Source organism: Humulus lupulus, chromosome 3 (genome assembly GCF_963169125.1).
Source record: "Humulus lupulus chromosome 3, drHumLupu1.1, whole genome shotgun sequence".
In the NCBI taxonomy this organism is placed as follows: Eukaryota; Viridiplantae; Streptophyta; class Magnoliopsida; order Rosales; family Cannabaceae; genus Humulus; species Humulus lupulus.
In genome coordinates this window covers 271,738,703-271,762,173 of record NC_084795.1, presented here as the reverse complement: position 1 = coordinate 271,762,173, position 23,471 = coordinate 271,738,703, and the positions used below count along the sequence as shown (strand labels likewise).

At 37.4% G+C, this 23,471-nt stretch overlaps 1 protein-coding gene across 1 annotated transcript; it reads right to left on the bottom strand.

Annotated features, from left to right (window-relative positions):
- Positions 1–511: 511 nt before the first annotated feature.
- Positions 512–17,007, bottom strand: LOC133825710 (uncharacterized). The gene is made up of 7 exons (XM_062258618.1): positions 16,527–17,007; positions 16,197–16,441; positions 15,965–16,111; positions 12,423–12,512; positions 12,256–12,348; positions 11,915–11,991; positions 512–536 (listed from the first exon to the last, which is right to left on the bottom strand). Exons 1-7 carry the CDS (start codon positions 16,615–16,617, stop codon positions 512–514), a joined length of 768 nt encoding a protein of 255 aa, XP_062114602.1. The 5' UTR covers positions 16,618–17,007.
- Between the last annotated feature and the right edge of the window lie 6,464 nt (positions 17,008–23,471).

Genomic DNA, 23,471 nt, shown 5'->3' with positions numbered 1-23,471 from the left:
TCCACCATCTTCAGTGAATCTATCTAGACATTTAACTTGCCCTCTCGTGTAAGTAAAACCCCCTCAACAAAGAAACATATGCCCAACTTGTAGGCATCTTCAACTACAATGCAGTTTTTTAAAGCAGCCTCCAAATGCATTATCTTCACCGTTTCTTCATCATTAAAGTACTCCTTGATTAAGTGGTCACTAGTCAAGTGTTTCTTCAAATCACTCTTAGATGGCCCAACACTGAAGTTTAACCCTGTAACCAAAGCAAACTCACCTCTACCAAATCTACAGGGTCTAGATCCCAAATGAAAATGCAACTCATCCTCTTTGTTGCACTGGATCTTGCACAACATTAATTGATGTATGAGAGATGCAGAGAAGTCTAACTTCTCAGCCACGAAAAATTGTTTGAAAGCAGATTCCTTCACCCTTTCTATCAACCAGAGCTCCTCAAACTTGTCCTTGATTGTTTTAAAGTAACCATTATCCCTATATGTGACTTGACCAGGAAAGTGATCTATCAAGGGAAAAAGAAACTTCGACATCTGCAAAAAATAAAAATAAAAATAATACAGTTAAATAAAGTCGCGTGAAAAACCCATCAATAAACATACATGAACCATCGAACCCCTAAGACCCACCCTATCGAACAACCCTAGAGCATGCATCAAACCACCATTGAACCCAACATAAAACCCAATCCATGGAGCATGCATCGAACCACCATTGAACCCAACATAAAACCCAATCCAACGAGCATGCATCGAACCCCCATTGAGCATGCATCTAATTTCTTAGGTTTAAACATGAAACCCATAATGGGCCACCCTATCGAACCAATATCGAACCCCTAAGGCCTACTCTATCGAACCAACATCGAACACCATCAAACCCAAAAAAATACCCAACCCATCAAGCATGCATCGAATCCCTCAATCTTAAACCTGGAACCCCTAATGGGCCTACCCTATGGAACCTAATCGAGCATGCATCGAACCCTCATCGAACATGCATGAAACCCACAGAAGCATAAACTTGGAACCCCAAATGACTTAACCTATCGAACCCAATCGAGCATGCATCGAACCTTATCGAGCCTAAACTTGGAAGCCTTAATGGCTTAACCTATCGAACTTATCGAGCATGCAGCGAACCACCATCGAAACTCCATCGAACCACCATCGAGCAACCTTACCAGACCCAAAAAAATATCATACTTCACTCTTAACATACCCACACTAATCCATACATTAACCAACCAAATTCAAACCCAAAACCAGACACAAAAACATAAAATATCCTAAAATATAACACTACAAACACAAATTGAATGTAATAAAAATAAGAGGTTACCTTTGTAATGTCAAACGAGAGGGACGGGATGAGCTCGTGCAGAGGCAGAAACTCGAACCCAGAGGCCCTGGGTTTTGGTTAATTGGGTGATTTTCATATTTTGGCAATTTAGGGCATATTTGGCATATATGTGATATGTGTGTGGTGCCTTATTATTATTTGGCTATGCTAGGGTTACTCAGCATGAGACGATCCTAGGAGGTAAGCTAGTGGGAAAGTCACAACGGGATTTATTCTTGACTCGGAGTGAGTCAAGAGGTATTTAGCATTACCCAGTTATTGGGTAATGGGAATAAATATTTGGTGATAAATTGGGAGTTAGTAAGATCAGGGGGAAATTCTGGAGGTTTTGACTATTTTGCCCCCGGGGACGTTTTCGAGACCCTGAGTGTTAGGATTTTTTTGAGTCTACTTAAGCTGGAAGTAACCTTTTGAGAAATAAAAAGAATGTTCAGTAAGTTCTCTCTCCCTCTAAGTTCCATTTTTGTCTCCCGATCGCATTTTCGAAGGAAACTTGAGTTCTAGGACTTGGATTCAAGCGAGGATCGAGGCATAGCAATCCTAGGAAAGATTAGAAACTTATTAGCCGGAGGATTTAGTTGGGAACAACTCAATCGAAGGTAATTCAAGTTTTAAGTTCTAAGTTTTTAAAGTTTTTAAGCTTGAATTGGACTTTGTGTTTTGATGAGTTTTTAATTGAATTGAAGCTTGGGTTTTATGGGTTTTGGAGCATAGGGATGTTTGAGAACTTTGATTTTTGAGTTTGGAGATGTTTGGATAGGTTTTTGGAAGGTTTTAAAAGTGGAAAATCGGGGAAAAATGGCTGGTTCGAGGTTGGGTCGCGACCCTATTCTTGGGCATCGCGGCCTAGGCTTGATGAAGCAGGTGAAGGTTGCTGAAGGGGTCTGGGGACTGTGGTGCTTGAATAGTGGCGCTGCGGTGCTTGGTGCTGATGCTTGATGTTGGCACCTCTGTTTTGGTTGGGGGTCGCGGCTCAGTGAATTGGGGCTGTGGCGCTTGAGGGCATTTGTGCCCAAAGTGATGTTTTGAGCATGGGAACTCAAACCTTAGGCCTCGGGATCGTTCCTACTACCCGGTTTAGTGGGATTCGATGTCCCGGAAGCTAGGTCTTAGTTCCGGGATTGGTTTTAGAACTTGAACTCATTGGATCACCGTTTATGGTTGTGACTAGGTTATCTCTAGAGGCTTGGAATCCGGATTGTGCTTGTGGCTTGTTTATTGGTAACCTCTGCTTGGACCAAAGATAAGAAAACTACACCATGTGTATGTGACATGCATGGTTATTCTTGATGCATGTTAGATGTTTAAATGTGATGCATGTGATGCACGAGAAACATGTGATTAGGGAATGCCATGAATATTGAATATGAGATTGATCAGAGCTTGAGTCTCTGTGTTTGTGCATGATCCTAATTATGCTAGCAATTGTTAAGTAAGCATGCTGAGTGCCCTGTATTAAGATATTTTACATATGATATATGCCTGGTAGCATTGCTTACTTGTGTGTGGCACTGACTAACTAGTCAGAATCGGCACTGGTCGTGTGTTACTGACCTAAGAGTCAGAAACGGCATAAGCGTCATGAACGCAGAGTCGATAAAAGATTAGATTTAATCGACATCGGCATTGAATGACTCATATGGGGTATTAATGCTGGACCGACCCTAAGTTCGATGAAAATTATAAGCGCTTGACTAGTCTATGATTAGTTACTCAGGGCTAGGGCCAAAGGCCTAGGTGACTGTTTTGTCACATGGCTAAGGGAGCGTTATCCCATGTTAGTGACTTGATAATTAGTCACTCATTTAAAGGTACAGACCCCCGTTAGTGACTTGATAATTAGTCACTCGTTTAAGGGTACAGACCTCCTATTAGTGACTTGTTGATTAGTCACTCGTTTAAAGGTATAGACCCCCTGTTAGTGACTTGTTGATTAGTCACTCGTTTAAAGGTACATACCCCTTGTTAGTGACTTGTTGGTCAGTCATCCATTCATTGTTTAAACTTATTTGCAAGCGTGATTAAGGCTGTTATTGCTAGGCACGCACTTTATGATTTGATGACATGTTATTACTGTTCATGAGCATATTGAGTTTTATTGCTGGGCTTCGGCTCACGGGTGCTATGTGGTGCAGGTAAAGGCGAAAGAAAGCTGGACCATCCTTGAGCTGGAGAGCTTAGGTGAAAATGTGTACATATGCGGCTGCTCGACCGCCATGGCCGAGGGTTGAAAGAGGAACTAGGGTTAAACCCTGTTTTGTCGCTTAGATCGGCTGGTTGTAAATATTTTCTTTTAATAGACCTTTAAATTATATTTTTGGGATCCCAATGTATACAGTAAACATTTTAGTGAAACGTTATATCTTAACCAAAATTTTTAATCCCTAAACCGCTAATCATACTTAGTTACACGATTATGGCCAAATGACTCGATTAGCGAGTTTAGCACTGTTTAAAATGCGCACTGTAACGGTCCCTGGAGTTTAGGGTACAATTTGGTATCAGAGCGAGCCAAGGTTTATGGTTCCTGAAGACAAGGTGGGCATGTACAATCGTCACTGAAGATAGCTTCACTCAGGGAATGGTAACCATTTCTGTAGTTATGTACTAAACTGCTTAAATAGAATGTAAATGCTTTACCTGCACATTGTATTAGGGAGCATGAGATTCTGATAGAGCCTGGCTCTTAACTATATGATTATATGCTCCGTGAATATATATATATGAATGTGATCATATGACTACCTGCTCCATGAACATATATGATTGTGATATTTGCGTGCTGGAGTTGGAGGCAAGGTATGAATGTAGGAAGAACAGGGATTATGATTGATGTATAAATGCCATGGGCATGTTTTTAGTACGATAGTAATTTGTGAATGTGGTGTGGTAAGATTGCTCCCGTGGGGAAAGCTCTTGATATGCTCATCATGATTAATGGGTCAAGTTATTGACTGCAGATTCAATCAATAAGTTTATATCCAAGGCAGATAATGAGGCCTGGTGGTGGTTACACAGAGGCTGGGAGTTACAGCCAGGGTTTTAGTTCTTCATCTGCTCCTATGAATTTTCAGCAGATGTTCACAAATGTGCAATTAAGATTGCAGAGACAGGAGGAAGGGATTAGGTGTTTGAAGCAACATCAGAATCTGTTGGGGAGCACATCTTCCATTGTTTTGCCAGGAGTGGCACCAGTTTTGGCTCAGCCTAGGGTTGAGAGCAGATGGGAGTTTCTCTGTGGAAGATTCCAGGAGTATTACCCTCCAGTACTTGAGGGAGGCCTAGATCCATTCAGAGCTGAGGAATGGATGGGCATGATCAGCTCCATTCTGGACAGTATGGGGCTGGTAGGTCATGAGAGGGTGATTTGTGCGATATATGTATTGCAAGATGATGTCCAGACGTGGTGGGAAGTAGTATCCCAGACACGAGACACAACTGTGATGGATTGGAAAGAATTTAGGCACCTGTTTAATGAAAAGTATTACTGCGATGCAGCCAAGACTGCTAAGGTGAATGAGTTTCTGAATCTCGTTCAGGGAAATGCAACAGTAACCAAGTATGTTAACAGATTTGATGGGTTGGCCAAGTTCGCTTTTGACATGGTACTCACAGATGTAGCTCGGAAGGAAAGGTTTGTTCAGAGATTGAATTCCAAAATAGCTCAAGGAATTAGAGTTGCCCCAGTGCATGAAATCTCTACCTATGCTCAGGTAGTAGAGAAGGCTCTTGTTGTTGAGAGCATAAGGAATGAGAAGAAGAGTGCCAGAGAGCACGAAGCTCAGGTAGTGGTACCTCCATTTATTGGAGCAAGAAAGAAGGAGAGCTGGAAGACTTATCTAGTATGTGCTCATTGCAAGAGACGTCATTTGAAGGGGTGTCGACCAAAGACATGTTTCTTATGTGGAATGGTTGGGCATATCAAGAAGGATTTCCCAATGCTAAGAGAGGATGAGTAAAAGGGGATGGACAGCTCGACTCCAGCTCGAGTGTTTGTTCCGATGCAGTCAGAATTCAAGACTGAGACTAGTTCCTCAGGGATGGCAGGTTAGTTTTATAGTTCTGATTTTTGAGTTATGCTGATTGGTTTTAGTACCATGTTGTTCTTTGCTTGTTGCATCTGGAGAAACATGGAGTTATTATACAGATTGCATGGTTATGTTATGATGGGAAAGTGCTATTGTACTGGTGATTTAAGATATGAGGTGAATTATTGTGGAAAGGACTCATCAGTTGATATGATAAGGTTGGTTATGATTGATTTTGAGATGATGTCGGATTTGGATTGGTTAGCAAAGTGTGGGGCAATGCTAAATTGTATGGAAAGGATAGTAACTCTTGGGCTTGAGAGTGGGAAGCCTTGAGACAGTGGCACTGTGCATGGGTTTTGTATGCTGATGACATCTGTATTAAGAGCTGGAGTTTTATTGCAGGGTGATGCATAAAACTCTTAGTTAGTGTGGTGGATACCACTTACATTGTGGCAATGGGGTCAGGATAGACTGGGCTAGTCTGTGAGTTTCTGGATGTGTTTCCAGGGAACTTGCCAGGGTTTCCTTTATATGAAGAGATAGAATGGTGATTGGATTAGTACCAAGGATGGAATCAGATTTAGGGCACTGTTTGAACGGCTTCAGCAAAGTTGTAAGACCCAAGGGATTCAGTTATTGGATAAGATGGTATTCTCTAAGGTGGATCTTGGATCTGGTTAGTACCAGTTAGAGACCAGGGATAAGGTTAATTAGAAGACTATTATATTAGATAAGGGCACTAGGAGTGCTGAGTTATGATTTGAGAGTTTAATCAATGTTGAGTGTTTTGATGAGTTAGATGAACGTATTCAAAGGATTATTTGAATGAGATTTGTGATCGTCTTGGACGATGGTATTGTGGTGTATTCTCTGCGGAGATTTGCCAAGGTCAAGGAACGCCATAGGGGTAGGAGTTTCCTTAGGTGGTAAAGATATTACATGTACCTTGGGAAAGGGTTTTGAGACTTCTTGCAGATCAGAATCAGTTAGTAGGTAGTTATGACACCTCAGTGACAGGGAGAAGTGATTGCTTATGCAACATGTTGGTTAAAGGATCTGACCAGAACTAGAGTAGAGTTTCTGGTGGGCCAGGAGGTCAGTTTTATGCTTGAGATTACTATCTTAGAGAAGATCAAAAGGAAAGATGATTGAGTGAACCACATATAGGAAAGATTGAGTGGAAAGTCTTAGCTGGATTAGCTAAGGATTAAACAGTGTAGGTATGAGTTTATTATGGTATAAGGATCAGATTTGGAATCTGCTGAACATTGGGATTGATTGGGAGATTCTAGATGAATCTCGTGCTACTCTTATTTTCTCTTAATTCAGGCATCATGACAGTGCTCCAGAGTTTGAAAGCTTAATATTGATGGCCTGAGATAAAGAGGGACATAATGGAATATGTGGTAGAATTCTTAACCTGTTAGTAGGTCAAGACAGAATATCAGAAATCAGTAAGGCTATTGCAGCCTTTGAGTATTTTATAATGGAAATAAGAATGCATTGCAATGGGTTTCGTAGTGGGATTGCCTAGGTTAGTGGGTCAGTATGAGCTGGCATTGGGTCATTATGGACCAGTATTTAAAGTGAGACACTTCTATCAGTAAGGACAAGTAATACAACTGATCAGTATTCAGATTTCTATGTGAGAGAGATAGTGCGCCTTCATGGAATTCAAGGTTTATCTTATTAGATGAAGACTCTATTGTTACTTCCAGGGCTTGGAAGGGTTAAGGAAGGCGATGAGTATATAGATGGAATTCAGTACACTTCATTGTCGTCAGACTGATGGTAAGTCAGAGAGAGAGAGAGAGAGAGAGTTATCCAGTATTGGAAAGGTACCTTATGAGATAAGGTATGATAGAGGATGTTTTTCACCCGTTCATTGGAATGAGATGGGTGAGATGTTGATTTTGGATCCTGAGGTGGTTCAAGGGATCATTGAGATTATTAGAAGTTAGAGCTTGGATGCTCACTTCTCAGAGTAAATGGAAAAGTTTTACTGAATTGAAAAGCAGGAACATGGAGTTCCAGGTAGAAGATTGTATCTTCCTCAAAAGTATCACCATGGAAAGGGGTGAGGAGTTAAGGGAAAGTTGAGCCCTAGAGTAGTATAGCAGTTTGAGTCCTGGATAGGACTGGTCAGGTTGACTTTGGATGGGCCTTAGTTTTGGCTCTGTCAATTATATACGGTGTATGTTTTAATTCCATGCTGAGGACATGAGTTAAAGGAAACTCACGAGTTGAGTTATGAGAACCTGGGGATTTGAGGCTAAGTTATCCTGTAGGGAGTAGCCAATCCAGATATGAGACAGAAAGAATAAGGTTCTAAGGAACAAAGTTATACCTTGGGTTAAGGTAATGATACAGAAACAGTGAGGTCGAGGGAACGACCTAGGAAACTGGAATCAATTGTGCGGAATTTATATTCCGCGCTGTTAAGACAAATTTCGAGGACAAAATTTCTGTAAGGAGGGGATAGTTGTAATGCCCTAAATTTCCGAATAAGGTTTATGACCTTGATTAGGAAGCTGGGAGGGCCATAATTGATTTATTATGTTATTAAATGATAATATGCATGTTTAAGTGTATTAAATATGCATGTGAACCCACTTTCTGGTTAATTGGGTGATTTTCATATTTTGGCTATTTCAGGCATATTTGGCATATATGTGATATGTGTGTGGTGCTTTTTTATTATTTGGTTATGCTAGGGTTACTCATCACGAGACGATCCTAGGAGGTAAGCTAGTGGGAAAGTCACAACGAGATTTATTCTTGACTCGGAGTGAGTCAATGGGTATTTAGCATTACCGGGTTATTGGGTAATGGGAATAAATATTTGGTGATAAATTAGGAGTTAGTAAGATCAGGGGAAATTATGGAGGTTTTGACTATTTTGCCCCCGGGGACATTTTCGGGACCCCGAGCGTTAGGATTTGTTTGAGGCTACTTAAGCTTGAAGTAACCTTTTAAGAAATAAAAAGAACGTTCAGTAAGTTCTCTCTCCCTCTAAGCTCCATTTATGTCTCCCGATCGCATTTTCGAAGGAATAAACTTGAGTTCTAGGACTCAGATTCAAGTGAGGATCGAGGCATAGCGATCCTAGCAAAGATTAGAAGCTTATTAGCCAGAGGATTTAGTTGGGAACAACTCAATCAGAGGTAATTCAAGTTTTAAGTTCTAAGTTTTTTAAAGTTTTTAAGCTTGAATTGGACTTTGTGTTTTGATGAGTTTTTGATTGAATTGAAGCTTGGGTTTTATGGGTTTTGGATCATGGGGATGTTTGGGAACTTTGATTTTTGAGTTTGGAGATGTTTGGATAGGTTTTTGGAAGGTTTTAAAAGTGGAAAATCAAGGAAAAATGGCTGCTTCGAGGTTGGGCTGCGACCCTGTTCTTGGGCGTCGCGGCCCTGGCTCGATGAAGCAGGAAAAGGTTGCTGAAGGGGTCTAGGGGCCGCAGCGCTTGAATAGTGGTGCCGCGGCGCTTGGTGCTGATGCCTGATGTTGGCACCTCTGTTTTGGCTGGGGGCTGCAGCTCAGTGAGTTGGGGCCGCGGGGCTTGAGGGCATTTGTGGCCGAAGTGATGTTTTGAGCATGGGAACTCAAACCTTAGGCCTCGGGATCGTTCCTACTACACAGTTTAGTGGGATTCGATGTCCCAGAGGCTAAGTCTTGGTTCAGGGATTGGTTTTAGAACTTGAACTCATTGGATCACCGTTTATGGTTGTGACTAGGTTATCACTAGCGGCTTTGAATCAGGATCGTGCTTGTGGCTCGTTTATTGGTAACCTGTGCTTGGATCAAAGGTAAGAAAATTGCACCCTGTGTATGTGACATGCATGGTTATTCTTGATGCATGTTGGATGTTTAAATGTGATGCATGTGATGCACAAGAAACATGTGATTAGGGTATGCCATGAATATTGACTATGAGATTGATCAGAGCTTGGGTCTTTGTGTTTGTGCATGATCCTAATTATGCTAGCAATTGTTAAGTAAGCATGCTGAATGCCCCTGTATTCAGATATTTGACATATGATATATGCCTGGTAGCATTGCTTACTTGTGTGTGGCACTGACTAACTAGTCAGAATCGACACTGGTCGCACGTTACTGACTAGGAGTCAGAAACAGCATAAGCGTCATGAACACAGAGCCGATAAAAGATTAGATCTAATCGACATCGGCATTGAATGACTCATATGGGGTATTAATGCTAGACCGACCCTAAGTTCGATGGAAATTATAAGCGCTTGACTAGTATATGATTAGTTACTCAGGGCTAGGGCCAAAGGCCTAGGTGACTGTTTTGTCACATGGCTAAGGGAGCAGAATCCCATGTTAGTGACTTGATAATTATTCACTCGTTTAAAGGTACAGACCCCTTGCTAGTGACCTGATAATTAGCACTCGTTTAAAGGTACATACCCCCTGTTAGTGACTTGTTGATTAATCACTCGTTTAAAGGTACAGACCCCCTGTTAGTGACTTGTTGATTAGTCACTCGTTTAAAGGTACAGACCCCCTGTTAGTGACTTGTTGGTCAGTCACCCGTTCATTGCTTGAACTTATTTGCATGCGTGATTAAGGCTATTATTACTAGGCATGCACTTTATGATTTGATGACATGTTATTACTGTTCATGAGCATATTGAGTTTTCTTGCTGGGCTTCGGCTCACGGGTGCTACGTGGTGCAGGTAAAGGCAAAAGAAAGCTGGACCATCCTTGAGTTGGAGACCTTAGGTGACGATGTGTACATATGCGGCTGCTCGACCGCCATGGCTGAGGGTTGAAAGAGGAACTAGGGTTAAACCCTGTTTTACCGCTTAGATCGGCTAGTTGTAAATATTTTCTTGTAATAAACCTTTAAATTATATTTTTGGGATTCCAATGAATACAATAAACATTTTAGTGAAACGTTATATCTTAACCAAAAATTTTAATCCCTAAACCGCTAATCATACTTAGTTACACAATTATGGCGAAATGGCTCGATTAACGAGTTTAACACTGTTTAAAATGCACACCGTAATGGTCCCTGGAGTTTAGGGCGTTACAGAAATAGAGTGTTTTTATCCACCATAGTTGTATTCATCCGAGAGCTTGTGAAACTCGTGAACCCTAGTTCATTGATCACAATTCTTGGGATTTTATATCAATAAGAACACTAAGTGAACGTAAGTCATTACCATTTGACTGGGGCTGAACCACTATAAGCCTTTTGTGTCGTTTATCTTTTTATCTTGATTTCATCTCATTTTCTATCATTTTACTTGACTCCGTGTCATTGACCAATTTGAAGGTCAACAATGTTAAACTCACATTTATAATATATATAAATATATATCAATAAAATCAATATAGTTTTTTTTGGCTAAATACCATTTTGGATCTTGTGTTGTGCAAAAATTACTGATCGGACCCTCTGTTTTGTTAAATGATAATTTAGATACTACATTTTGCAAAATAGAGCAAAATAATACCCTAGGCCTGATTTTGGTCAACTTTTTTTTAAATATGACTAAAATGCCCCTACTTTTATAAATTAGTTAATTTAATAAATAAAAATTAATATAAAATAAAAAAAAATGATATTTTGATTAATTAAAATTTTAAAATATTAAAAAACTATAATGTTACTTTCTCATTCTCTCTCATTCGTCTCTCTTTTCTTCCCAAGCTTCGGTCTCCATACCCAGCCAACCCTAGACGCAGAAGCTATTTATTCTCGAAGGAGGTGACACTACAACAAAAATGAGTTTTAGGGGCAACGCATGTCGCTCCTAATAACCCGAAAAGTCGCCCTTGATTAGTCACCCGTGAAAAAATGTCCCTAAAGGGAACATTAGGGGCGACTCGAAGGGTCGCCCCTAAAACTTGAAATGTCGCCTCAAAAATTTGAAAATTTTGAATTATTTTTGTCGATATGCCGCCCCTGATACTCCATTAGTCACCCCTAATACTATACTATGTCGCCCCAAATGGTTACACGTGGCATATTATCAGGGGTGACAATGTCGCCCCTAATACTATTTTATTTATAAAAAAAATAAAATAAATTAATTAAATACAATTTTAATTAATTATTTATCGAAATTATTATTTAAAATTTAAATAATTGAAAACAAATATATTAAAAATAAAAATATTATATTAAATATTCAAATTAGTTTATCAAAATAACAATTGTACATATTCACAATACAATAACATAGCAAATATTCATATTGTTCATAAAATTTAACAATAATTAATAATAAAATAAACCTAGTCTTCTAAATCAGCTGCCTCGTCCTCCTCCTTATTGTCTTCTTTTTGTGGTTGTTGCGGTGACTGTGGTTGTGATTGCTGCGGTGGCGGCATCGGCCAAGGATATTGGGGAGGTAATGTGGACGATCTAGCTCCATACATGTAGGGATACAACGGCAGGGAGGGCGGTGGAATCGGCCACGGATAAGGTGTTGCTCCGTACATATATGGAGGTACCATATGTTGACACGCCGCTGCCCCGTACATAGAAGGATGAGTTGGAGCTGGAGGTTGAGAAGACGAAGCCTTAGAAATATTGTCACTATCAGGCACAGGCGACATCTGAACGTTTGGTGGACGAAATGAAGGAATAAAAAATTGAGTTAAGAAATTAACTTGATCAGTCAATTTCTGTAGATTATTCTCCAATTTTTCTATATATTCTCTTGAATGATGAGGAGGAACTTGAGACTCGCTGAAGTGAGAGTGTTCGGTAGATGATGACCCCGACCCCGACCCCGACCTCGACCTCGACCCCGACCCCTTCAATTTGCGGCCCACTCCTCGCACATGTCCACGCCTTTGGACTAATACTTTTTGTAGCACCTCCACCTGATCAACTGATAACGGATTATCATTATTAGAAGCACCAGTGGATGTTTGCTGAGTTTGTAATTCAAGATCAGCCTTCAGTTTTTCCTGTTTTCAAAAAATGTTAGACACTAACATTAAATATATCTCTATTAATATTAAAAAATATAATTCAAACTTACATAATCTGGGCGAGCATCATCGTTCACGAAATCATTTGTTGCTTTCATCCAATGATAATCCTTCCATGACTCAATGAGGTCCGGGTTCGTCTAAAAAATATAACCCAAATGTTAGAGAACATATAATTTAAAAGAACATAATTTTGATAATATTTTATCTTTTACTTACTTTTTCAAAACGGATGTGTAATATCCAACATTTTCATTATACATTTTTTTATTATAAATCAGAGTTTTAATACATGAAATGTACAAGTTTACAAATTTAAGAAATAGTAATGGAAAAATAGTGTTTAAAATATCATTTTATGTTTTAATGAGATTAAAGAGAGAGAAACTTGAGTAGTCAAGTATTGGACCCAAATGTCATATAATTTTAATTGGGGATTTTTATAAAATTAAGAAAGTTTTGCTAAAGGGCTTATTTGAAAAGAATTTTAGAATTTTGGGTCCAAGTGTAATTTTAAAAAATAAAAAAATAATAAAGAAAAGAAAATGCTTCAGCCTTTCTTTTTACCCTAGCCCCTCTCTCTCTCTCCTCAGAAACTCTCTCTCTCTCTTTCTCTCTCTCTGCGTGCTACTGTTGCCGACGACGCAGGAGTACTTTCCGGCCACCAATTTTAGCCACGTGCCGGACAGTTGGATTCAGAGGCCTCCGAACTATCGTCCCACGCGGGAATCTAGAGCTCACTCGCCAATTAAACGCCTCAACCACTCGATTTAAGTTCGGCCACCCCGCGATTTCAAAGTTGCGATTCGGCCACCTCGGGCATCCGTTTGCCGACCCGTCACCACCATCGTGCTCCTCGTGTTGTGGGCTTCAAAACCCAATAACTTGTTCCTACATCTACCATAGTTGGGTGGTGGGCCCACCACGAGCCACCGTAGACCGACGGTCGAAACTTAGTGTTCGAGGTTCCGAAGTACGTTTTGAGTTTCAGAAAATCACCGTTTGACTTATTGTGGAACCCGATCATTGTGGTATAATTTCTTTGACCTATATTGTGATTTAATTGTGATTTATTAGAGTAATTGTTATTATGTGTATTTATAGTATATAATTATATATTATTGATATATGGAATATTTTCTGTAATTTACTGGCTGTCTGGGATTATATGTATTTTTTTATACAGGTTTTGATTTTGGGATTGTCCACTTTATAGCCGTTGTGCTGTCCAATTTTCTAGAAAATATTAGATATTAAATAAAGTATAAAAATACATATTTAATTGATTTTATATTAATATGGAAATTTTTATGATTAAGTAATTTTAATTATTATTGTTATTATTTTGTTAAGTAAATTAAGAATATAGTTTCATATATATATATATATATGAAAAGTGTGATTTATAGTAAACCTATTATTTAACAATTATTCTTATATATTAATATTTGAATATCAAAATAATATCAGTATTAGTTTCTTACAGTTATTGATATTTGTAAGACCAGTAAATTTTGGATAAAGTATATTTATTATATCACTGGAATTGATATTATGACTAATTAATAATAATATAAATATTTATATTTATATTATTATCATTATATCGATTATTACAAATTTATGTTAAAAATATAATTTCTTTTATAAAATGACTATTTGAATATATACATTCATATATGTATTGTTATTGAAGTATTTTTGTTATTAATATTGAAGTAAGTTTATTTATAGACGATAATTATTATTCTTATTATTATTATTATCATAAGAGTACATTATCTTATGAGCAAGGTTTAAAGCACGGTTTTATATGAAGAGTTATTTGTATTACGTTGATAATAATTATTATTATCATTCATATAGTTTATGGTATTGTTAATAGACACTATCAATAGTGTATATTTACGATTTTGATAGAATTTAATAAATGATGTGCCTTGAATAGCATTTGTATGGATTTGATTGATTGACTCTTGCTGAGCAATTTTAAAATAAGCTAAGGACCTAAGGTAAGTAAATCTCACCTTTTGTGCTTAAGTGTAAGATGCATGACTACATTGATTGTGTACATCTGATGAGTTAAGTATGGTACGATGATGATGCATATGATAAGTATGTGAATAATGGTTATATGAACACCATAAGGGTGTTGTGTGATATGTAATTGATGAATTCTGTGATATGTGAAAGATGTCTTACTTGGTTAAGAATGATATGAATTATGTGCAAGTATGTGTTCTTATGTTGATGGATATGTGGATTACTTTATGTTCATGATTTGTTATATGTTATGATATATGAAGCGTTTAAGTTTTTAGGCTGGAAACCTTAGACCTGAGCCATAGCTCTACGTTAAGGTATAACAACGCCACCAACCCAAAGCTTCATGTATTATGACTAAAGATGTTTTGAGTTATATGAGATGTGATACAATGCCTTGATTGAATACCATCAACACGAATCATGAACATGAACATTGGCATTTCAGCATCAGCATGTATGCATGGCATGTACAGTTATGTGATACATTATTATGTGATATAAGACCATGCATAGGAATATGAGAAAAGTTATGAAATGCCTTGAAAAGTCTTATGTAAAATTTAACATTTTAATGACACAAGACTTAAGCAAAGTGATAATAATATGTTTAAAAAGGGTGCCACTGTTTTGATGAAGCAATTAAGTAAGTTCAGCAAAGAAGACGGAGGTCTATAAGACTAATAGTGGCTGCCCACTAGTATGGGCTAGGTCAGAGTTGACCATTCAGACACGCTTGCCATGTTCCCGTCTTTCTCCTCCATATGTGTAATAAGTATGGCAGCTATGGCGACGATGAAATAAGTGTTATGATGAGCCTAGCTGAGATGATGGCTAGCCAGAGGAGAACCCATGGGATTCTATATGATATGTGTAATAAGCCCTGCAGAAATTGGCTGAATCAAACAGTGTGCACAAGTGATATTGGGCCCATAAAAATGTTAAACTAAAAGAAAGAGCATAAAAGTAAAGTTTGAAAGTGCAATAAATGAAATGCATAAGTATATAAGTCAGCATATTAGTATATGTGCACTACAAACTCACGACATTCATGTGTATGTGTATGCATGAGATTTGCTTACTGAGCGTTAGCTCATTATGTTATTTTCCAACATTTTTCCAGGTGTGGCTTTAGCTGTTGAGCAACTTGTGGAGCACGGACTCAGTAGCAATGCAATAATGGTTTAGAGTTTTCATATGGCTGCCTTAAAATTAAAGTATTCATACGTGTAATAATTTCTTCTAATAAGTTTATATAAAAGTTTTAAATTTTTCTGTATTTCTTCGTATCATTTTATTTAATTCTTTTGGTCAAGTGCCTTACATACTCGTAAACCCTAGAATTACGAGTATGTGGCAGACGTACCCTACCTTAGGGACGTTATAGGATGGCTGCCTGCGATTTTGTACCCTGCGTTGTAGAATACTTTTGTTTCTTCCGATTTTCCTTATTCTTTATGGAGCGCGCAATAAATTGTGGACTTGTAAATAACTGACAGATCTGCTTCCACTCCTCCTTGTTAACATCATTGGTTGGGTTGTTTAGAACCTTATCCCAATCCTCCGGTCCATTGTAGTGTTTCTCAAAGTGTTCGCGTCTTAGTGTTTTCCTATTACGATATCGGTCTTTCATCTCTCGATCGATACCACCTAAACACTTTAAGAAATCCTCGCGGCCCGCTATTTGATAATAGTACTAAATTGAAAATTAAACATATTAATAATATATGTACTATATTAAAGACAAATTTTAAAAAATATATATTTAATACTATTTTTACCTGAATTATGCCAAGGACCTGATCCTTGTATTGTTTAGGCACTAATTCCCATGAACCGTAATGTTCGGGAACTTTCGTTTTAATTTGGGTTCCCACAAGGCGGACAAAAGCAGCGTGCTCGCCCCCAACAACCTTGTACGTTCGTGGGCAAAACGTTACTTCCAGTGGTTTTCCATTTTTATGCCGCTTCTCCTCTAGATCTTTTCCAATAGCTGCGCCACGACCCTTTTTCTTAGTTGGGATTCCTGTATTTTTTTTATTAATAATACATAGAATATTAGTATATACATGATAAACATATGTGAGTAAATAAAATAACAAAAAAATGACCTGACTCGCATGTAGTCGGGATCCTAGTAGGATCCGGTGGAGGATCACCGCCAGCGTCTCCACCGTGAGCTCTAGCCACATCTGCTGACATCTACTAACACGACAGTAATTTAACCTATCTATTTTAATATTTAATTATTATTTATAATTAATTTATTGAGTATTATTTCAATTGATTAGGTAATTTGAAACATGCTATTTGGAAACGAACTTTTTATTTCTCAATATGTATAATACATTGAACACTAGATACAAAACTAAGTAGAATAGTCACTATCCTCACTAATTACATCAACATCTATCGGGCACACATCATCAGTATTATCATCACTAAGGTCGACAATTAATTCATCCTCATCTTCTGCTTCTTCTACACTGTCTGCCATATCATCTTCATTGTCATTAATAAATCCATCATCTTCTTGAACAACTAAAGAAGGTCGATGGGCCGTGTTGACTTGAGTCGCTGGTACATCAGATTGCTGAACTACTAACTCTCCGAGATCCATAGTCAAAACAAAATTCGATGAGTTGGTGTCATGTACAACATCAACATCAGCAATCATATCTGAAGCATCTGGAAAGTCCCAAACTTGCCGATGATTCACTTCTTGGACAACTTTCCAATCTCGTCCTCTAACGAGATCATCGATGTAGAATACTTGTTTCCAACTAGCTAGTATGAACGGTTCATCTTTATACCATACACCGCTAACATTGATACTAGTAATATTATTTACAGTGATGGTTTTTTTTTTTTTTTTTCAGATCTGTATTGAACCATTTACATCGAAATAATACCATCGAATAAGAACCAGTAAAAGACAGCTGGAGTATTTCTTCAAGTTGCCCGTAATAGTTAAAACCTTCTGTTCCAGCAACACACACTCCACTATTTTGTGTAATTCGATTCTGATCTCGATTGTATGAAACAAATCGAACTCCGTTCACTATACATGCTTGGTAAGAGTAAGCCAATAGATCTGACCCAGATGCTAAAGCTAGTAATTCATCAGCATGCTCTAATGACCCAAGCTGGTGCAAGTCATATATCTAATAATAAAGAAATATATTAGAATGAGAATGTAATTTGTAGTATGCAATTTGCTAAGTACAAGTTACCTTCTTATGAAACCATGAACGAAACTCTTTCTTATGTATCAATTTATGATTGGCAGCCATATCTCTTTGTTGCACCTCAGTTAGGTGTTCCCTGTTAATTAATTAACAATGTCAATATTGTTAATTAAGGAGTAGATTGAACAAAGAATAAAATGAATATTAATTATGTACTTACTCTAAATACACTTCAGTTTCTGGAGAATTATCCAATATGAATCACTCAGCTTTATTCCGAGTATTTTCATCGAGGGGCACAGGAATTCCCTTACTAAGAGGACGACATTGAGATTCAAACACTGTGAGGTGTCGATTCACATACGGTGCATCTTCGTTACGATCAGGCTGGTTAAATTTTGTTTCCACACCTTTGAAATACATTGAACAAAATGTCAAAGCCTCATCTGCAACATATCCTTCTACTATAGATCCTTCAGGACGAGCTTTATTCTTGACATAGTTTTTTAATTTTTTCATGTATCTTTCAAAAGGATACATCCCCCTCATAAATACAGGTCCTCCCAATATTGCTTCATCAGGCAAGTGCAAAACCAGATGGATCATTATGTCAAAGAATGCTGGAGGGAAAATCAACTCCATCTTGCATAAAATAACAATCAAGTCATCCTTAGCTTTCTCCATATCAGAAACGTTCAGTGTCCTAGAGCACAATTGTTTGAAGAAATTACACAATTCAGTGATGGTAGTGGATATAGATTTTGGTAAAAACTTGCGAACACCTACTGCAAGTAATCGTTGCATTATCACATGACAATCATGGGACTTCCACCCAACAATGTTTGAGTCATTGTCTGTGACTTTTTTCTTTAGATTAGAACAAAAACCATCGGGCAACTTCACTCCTTTCAAAAATTGACAAAAATCTCGCATCTGTTCAAAAGCGAACACGTATGGAGCATGCAGTTTCATTAACCTTTTATTGGCATCCTCGTAAATCCACAATGATTTCCTAACCCCCATATTCTTTAAATCATGTCTTGCGTTAGTGGTGTCCTTAGATTTATCATTATCTAACAAAGTCCCAAGGAGACTGTCGCACACATTCTTCTCAACATGCATCACATCTAGGTTGTGTTTTAACTGATTTGAACTCCAGTAATCAAGTTCATAGAAAATACTTTTTTTCCTCCAATTACTTTCCTCTGCACCTCGCTTGCGCTTCACCCCCCCCCCCCCCCCCCAAATCTGTCATGTTTACCAGACACTTGAAGCGGTAAAGCATTGACTTGATCTAAAACTTGTTGACAAGTAAACTGTTGTGGAGGATTTCTTTTCTCAACTTTGCCATCAAATTCTTTGTCCCTTCTATACTTATGATTACTCCTCAAGAATCGCCTATGACCGACATACGATGTCTTACCAATCACTCGAATGGAAGTGGTGTCTTCATTGCACGTTGGACATGTTTTATACCCTTGCCCGCTCCAACCAGACAAGCTACTACGAGCAGGGAAATCGTTAATTGTCCACAGAAGGGCTGCACGCATCTTGAACAATTCATTCTTTGTGCCATCTCTTGTGTCGACCCCGTTAATCCACAATTGTTTTAACTCATCCACCAAGGGTCTTAGAAATACATCCATATCTTTACCCGGTGATTTTGGCCCAGGAATAAGCAAAGTTAGCATAAAATACTCTTCCTTCAAGCATAGCCAAGGGGGGAGATTGTAGTTCGTCAAAATCACAGGCCACATGCTGTATGATAAGCTCATGTTGCCAAAAGGATTAAACCCATCAGCAGCCAAGCCCAGACGAACATTTCTGGGATCTTTTGCAAAATCAGGATGGGTGGCATCAAAGTCTTTCCATGCATACCCGTCAACCGGATGACGCATCACCCCATATTCTATTGATCTCCCAGTATGATGCCATAACATGTCATTAGTTGTATGTCTTGAACTGTACATTCGCTTTAATCTGGGAGTCAACGGAAAGTAACGCATCACCTTGTGTGGAACCTTTTTCCCCTTCTTCTTTTCACTGACCCATCGGCTACACCCACACACATGACATGAATCTTTGCTTGCATGCTCATTATAAAATAAGGAACAATCATATTTACACACATGGATTGATTGATATCCCAACCCTAACTTACTCAGCTTCTTTTTCACCTCATAGTGTGTTGGGGGAATTTTATTATCTTTCGGAAATGCAAATTTTAGTAACTTCACAATTCATCGAAAGAGTTATTTGACCACTTCCCTCTAACTTTCAAATGCATCAACTTCACCAAAAAGTTTAAGGATGATATCCAATCACAACCCGGATACAACTCAGCTTCAATCTCGTCGAACAACTCGTCATAATACTATCCCATTCGACTGCCAGACACACCATCTGCTTCCTCTGCATTTGTCGGTAAGAGGAAATCATCAACGACGTCAACCATCTCGTCTACATCTTCATTCTCCTCAACTACCTCATTGGCGACACTAGCTTCCACCTCACCGTGGTAAACCCACTTTTGATAACTCTGTTGAAAACCCTTGTCAAAGACATGAGCCTCCACCGTATCTATAGTTTGTAGTTTAACATTCAGGCACCTCACACACGGGCATAAAATTCTCCCGTCGCAGTCTACGTGTTCTTTTGCCATTCTCAAGAAGGCTTGGAGACCGTTCCAATAAGCATCACAGTTACGATTCCTTAATGTCGTCCAACTCTTATCGATCGGCATCTACGATACAAGAATAAACAATATTTAAAACTTATTGACTATGTGTGTGTGCCCTAATCCACATTTTCACTCCACTTCTATAAGGGTAAAGAACCTATCCCATTCAGATTTGTAGTATACATATAATTTAATCTACACTCTTAAAATTGTTTCGTTTATGTAAAAATTTCGGCAGCACCTCCCGATAGTTCTCATAAGTGGGCAGACTAAAATTAAGTTTGCCCACTTACGAGAACAAATAAGGAGACACATATTGAAATCTCTATTAACGAAACAATAAAATGAGTACTAGATCAAATTATAGGTACACAACAAATCCAAACTATCCATGCGGACACATACCGTCTTGGATAATTCAGAGAAGCATATTTAAGAGTTCTTACTGACTTAGCTTCACCGAACGGGTCTAAGGCTTTTGGTGATTGAAAATAATTAATAAAACATTATCACTAAGTGATAATATATAAAACGTCTATCCAATCTTTGGTGATCAAATTTTATCACCAAAGAAAAGCAACAAAAAAAGAAATATTTTTTAACACTAGATGTTTTATGATGTCTTATAAATTCTTATGATATTAAATTATAAATTTGTAATTTATTTTGAAATTATTTATTTAACTTTTAATTTATTTTTAAATTACTAAATTTGTTAATATTAAATTAAATTATAATTTTTTAATTCATTTATCTAAAATTTTAATTTATTTTGAAATTATTTATCTAATTTTTTAATTACTAAATTTGTTAATATTAAATTAAATTAAACTTTTTTAATTTATTTTTAAATTATATATCTAATTATTTAATTTATTTTTAAATTACTAAATTTGTTAATATTAAATAAAATTATAATTTTTTAATTCATTTATCTAAATTTGTAATTTATTTTGAAATTATTTATCTAACTTTTAATTTATTTTTAAATTACTAAATTTGTTAATATTAAATTAAAATATAATTTTGTAATTTATTTTGAAATTATTTATCTAACTTTTAATTTATATTTAAATTATATATCTAATTATTTAATTTATTTTTAAATTACTAAATTTGTTAATATTAAATTATAATTTTTCACTTTATTTTAAAATTATTAAATTGTTAATACTAAATTAAATTATTTATCTAATATTTTAATTTATTCTTTAATTTATTTTGTTAATTCTAAGTATTCAATGTCTTATTTATTATATTATTATTTATTTAGTCCTCTAACTCTACCAAAATTTTGACAACATAATATCTCTATTATAATATATCCCAAAAATTTAAAACCCTACAAAAAACACTCAGAAAATTCCCAGAACATTCACAATATACATATTATTAATCAAATTTAAATACTAATACATACTACAATTTTATACACATAAATAAATATATCACTAAACACATCTCACTTTGTACATACATTCACATATTAATTATATTAATTAAACCAATAACATAATTAAAAAATAAATACCTTGATGTTGGCTAGTAGAGATACTCTTTCAAGAGATACTCTTTATATTATACCAGTGACCGAATTTCCAAGAGACACTCTTTCAATTTCTACACAAAATCAACCCAAATAATTAAATTTAAACAAAATTAAATCAACTTAATATATATATATTTATATATAAATCCACAATTTTCTTTGTCCCTTGTTAGCATACCAGGAAAATCAAAGAAATCAAAATGTGATAATAAAATTACATCTCAGAAAAATCAAAGAAATAAAAAAAAACTTTCGGACCAACCAAAGATTACCCAAATATTATACATATATTTATAGCATCACACAGATTCCACAAACAAAATCAACACCCAATTCCAACAACCCAAACTTTCGGACCAAATATATATATAAATAATCAGGGCTTCAGTTATACATATTTATATATTATACATATATATATATATATAAAAGCAAACTATATATATATATATATTCTGAGTTGGGTTTCAGCTTACCTGGGCTTCGGCGTTTGAGAGATCGGGGGGAGATCGGAGAGCAGACCGAGAGTGAGGGTGAGGTGAGGGTGTGACGACAGAGAGATCGAGAGTGAGAGTGAGGGTGCGGCGACGGTGGCGGTGCGACTACAATCTGCTGGCTGAGAGGGTGCGGCGACAGTGGTGGTGAGGCTGAGATCGAGAGTGAGGGTGAGGGTGAGGGTGCAGCGGCGGTGAGGCTGAGATCGAGAGTGAGAGTGAGAGTGAGGGTGAGGGTGAGGGTGAGGGTGAGGGTGCAGCGGCGACGGTGGCGGTGAGGCTTAGATCGAGAGTGAGGGTGAGGGTGAGGGTGCAGCGGCGGTGCGGTGGCGGTGAGGCTGAGATCGAGAGTGAGAGTGAGAGTGAGGGTGAGGTCTGCGGCAATAAAGAAAACGAAACTATAAGGCAAAGAGGAAACAAATAGAAAATGAGGGTCTACGGCTGTGTAATTAGGTTTTATGCAGTGGAGGTGAATGATAAAATGTATCAGGGGCGACATATTATAATATTAGGGGCGACACGTCGCCCCTAATAATTTTCATAAATGGGGAAAATTTCTCAACATCAGGGGCGATTTATACCAATATCAGGGGCGACTAATGATGTGTCGCCCCTGATTTCTAGAATATTAGGGGCGACACGTCGCCCCTAATAATTTTTACAAATGGGGAAAATTTCTCAACATCAGGGACGATTTATACCAATATCAGGGGCGACTAATGATGTGTCGCCCCTGATTTCTAGAATATTAGAGGCGACATATAGTCGCCCCTAATAAAGTCGCCTCTAAAACCAATATTTTTTGTAGTGTGAGTTCGTGCCTCTCATTGTTGGAGGAGACAAGGTCATGGGTTCAGATCTGGGACGAAGGAAAGATTTGAGGACTTGCTTCTCGGAGACGGAGCATCTCAGTGGCGAGAGGCGACAAAGAAGACCTTAAAAAAGACACACATACACCATAGGCACTTGAGAGTGTGACTCATCTCTCTCCAGCCATCAAAATAAAGCACCATAACATATTTGAGTCTCATTTTTCTCATATCTGATATGCTTTATGAATTTTGAGTCTCCTCCCTCTGCATTTTTTTTTGCTATTTTCTTGTCTAAGATCTGTGATTTTGCTACGGAGATTAAAAAAATTGTGA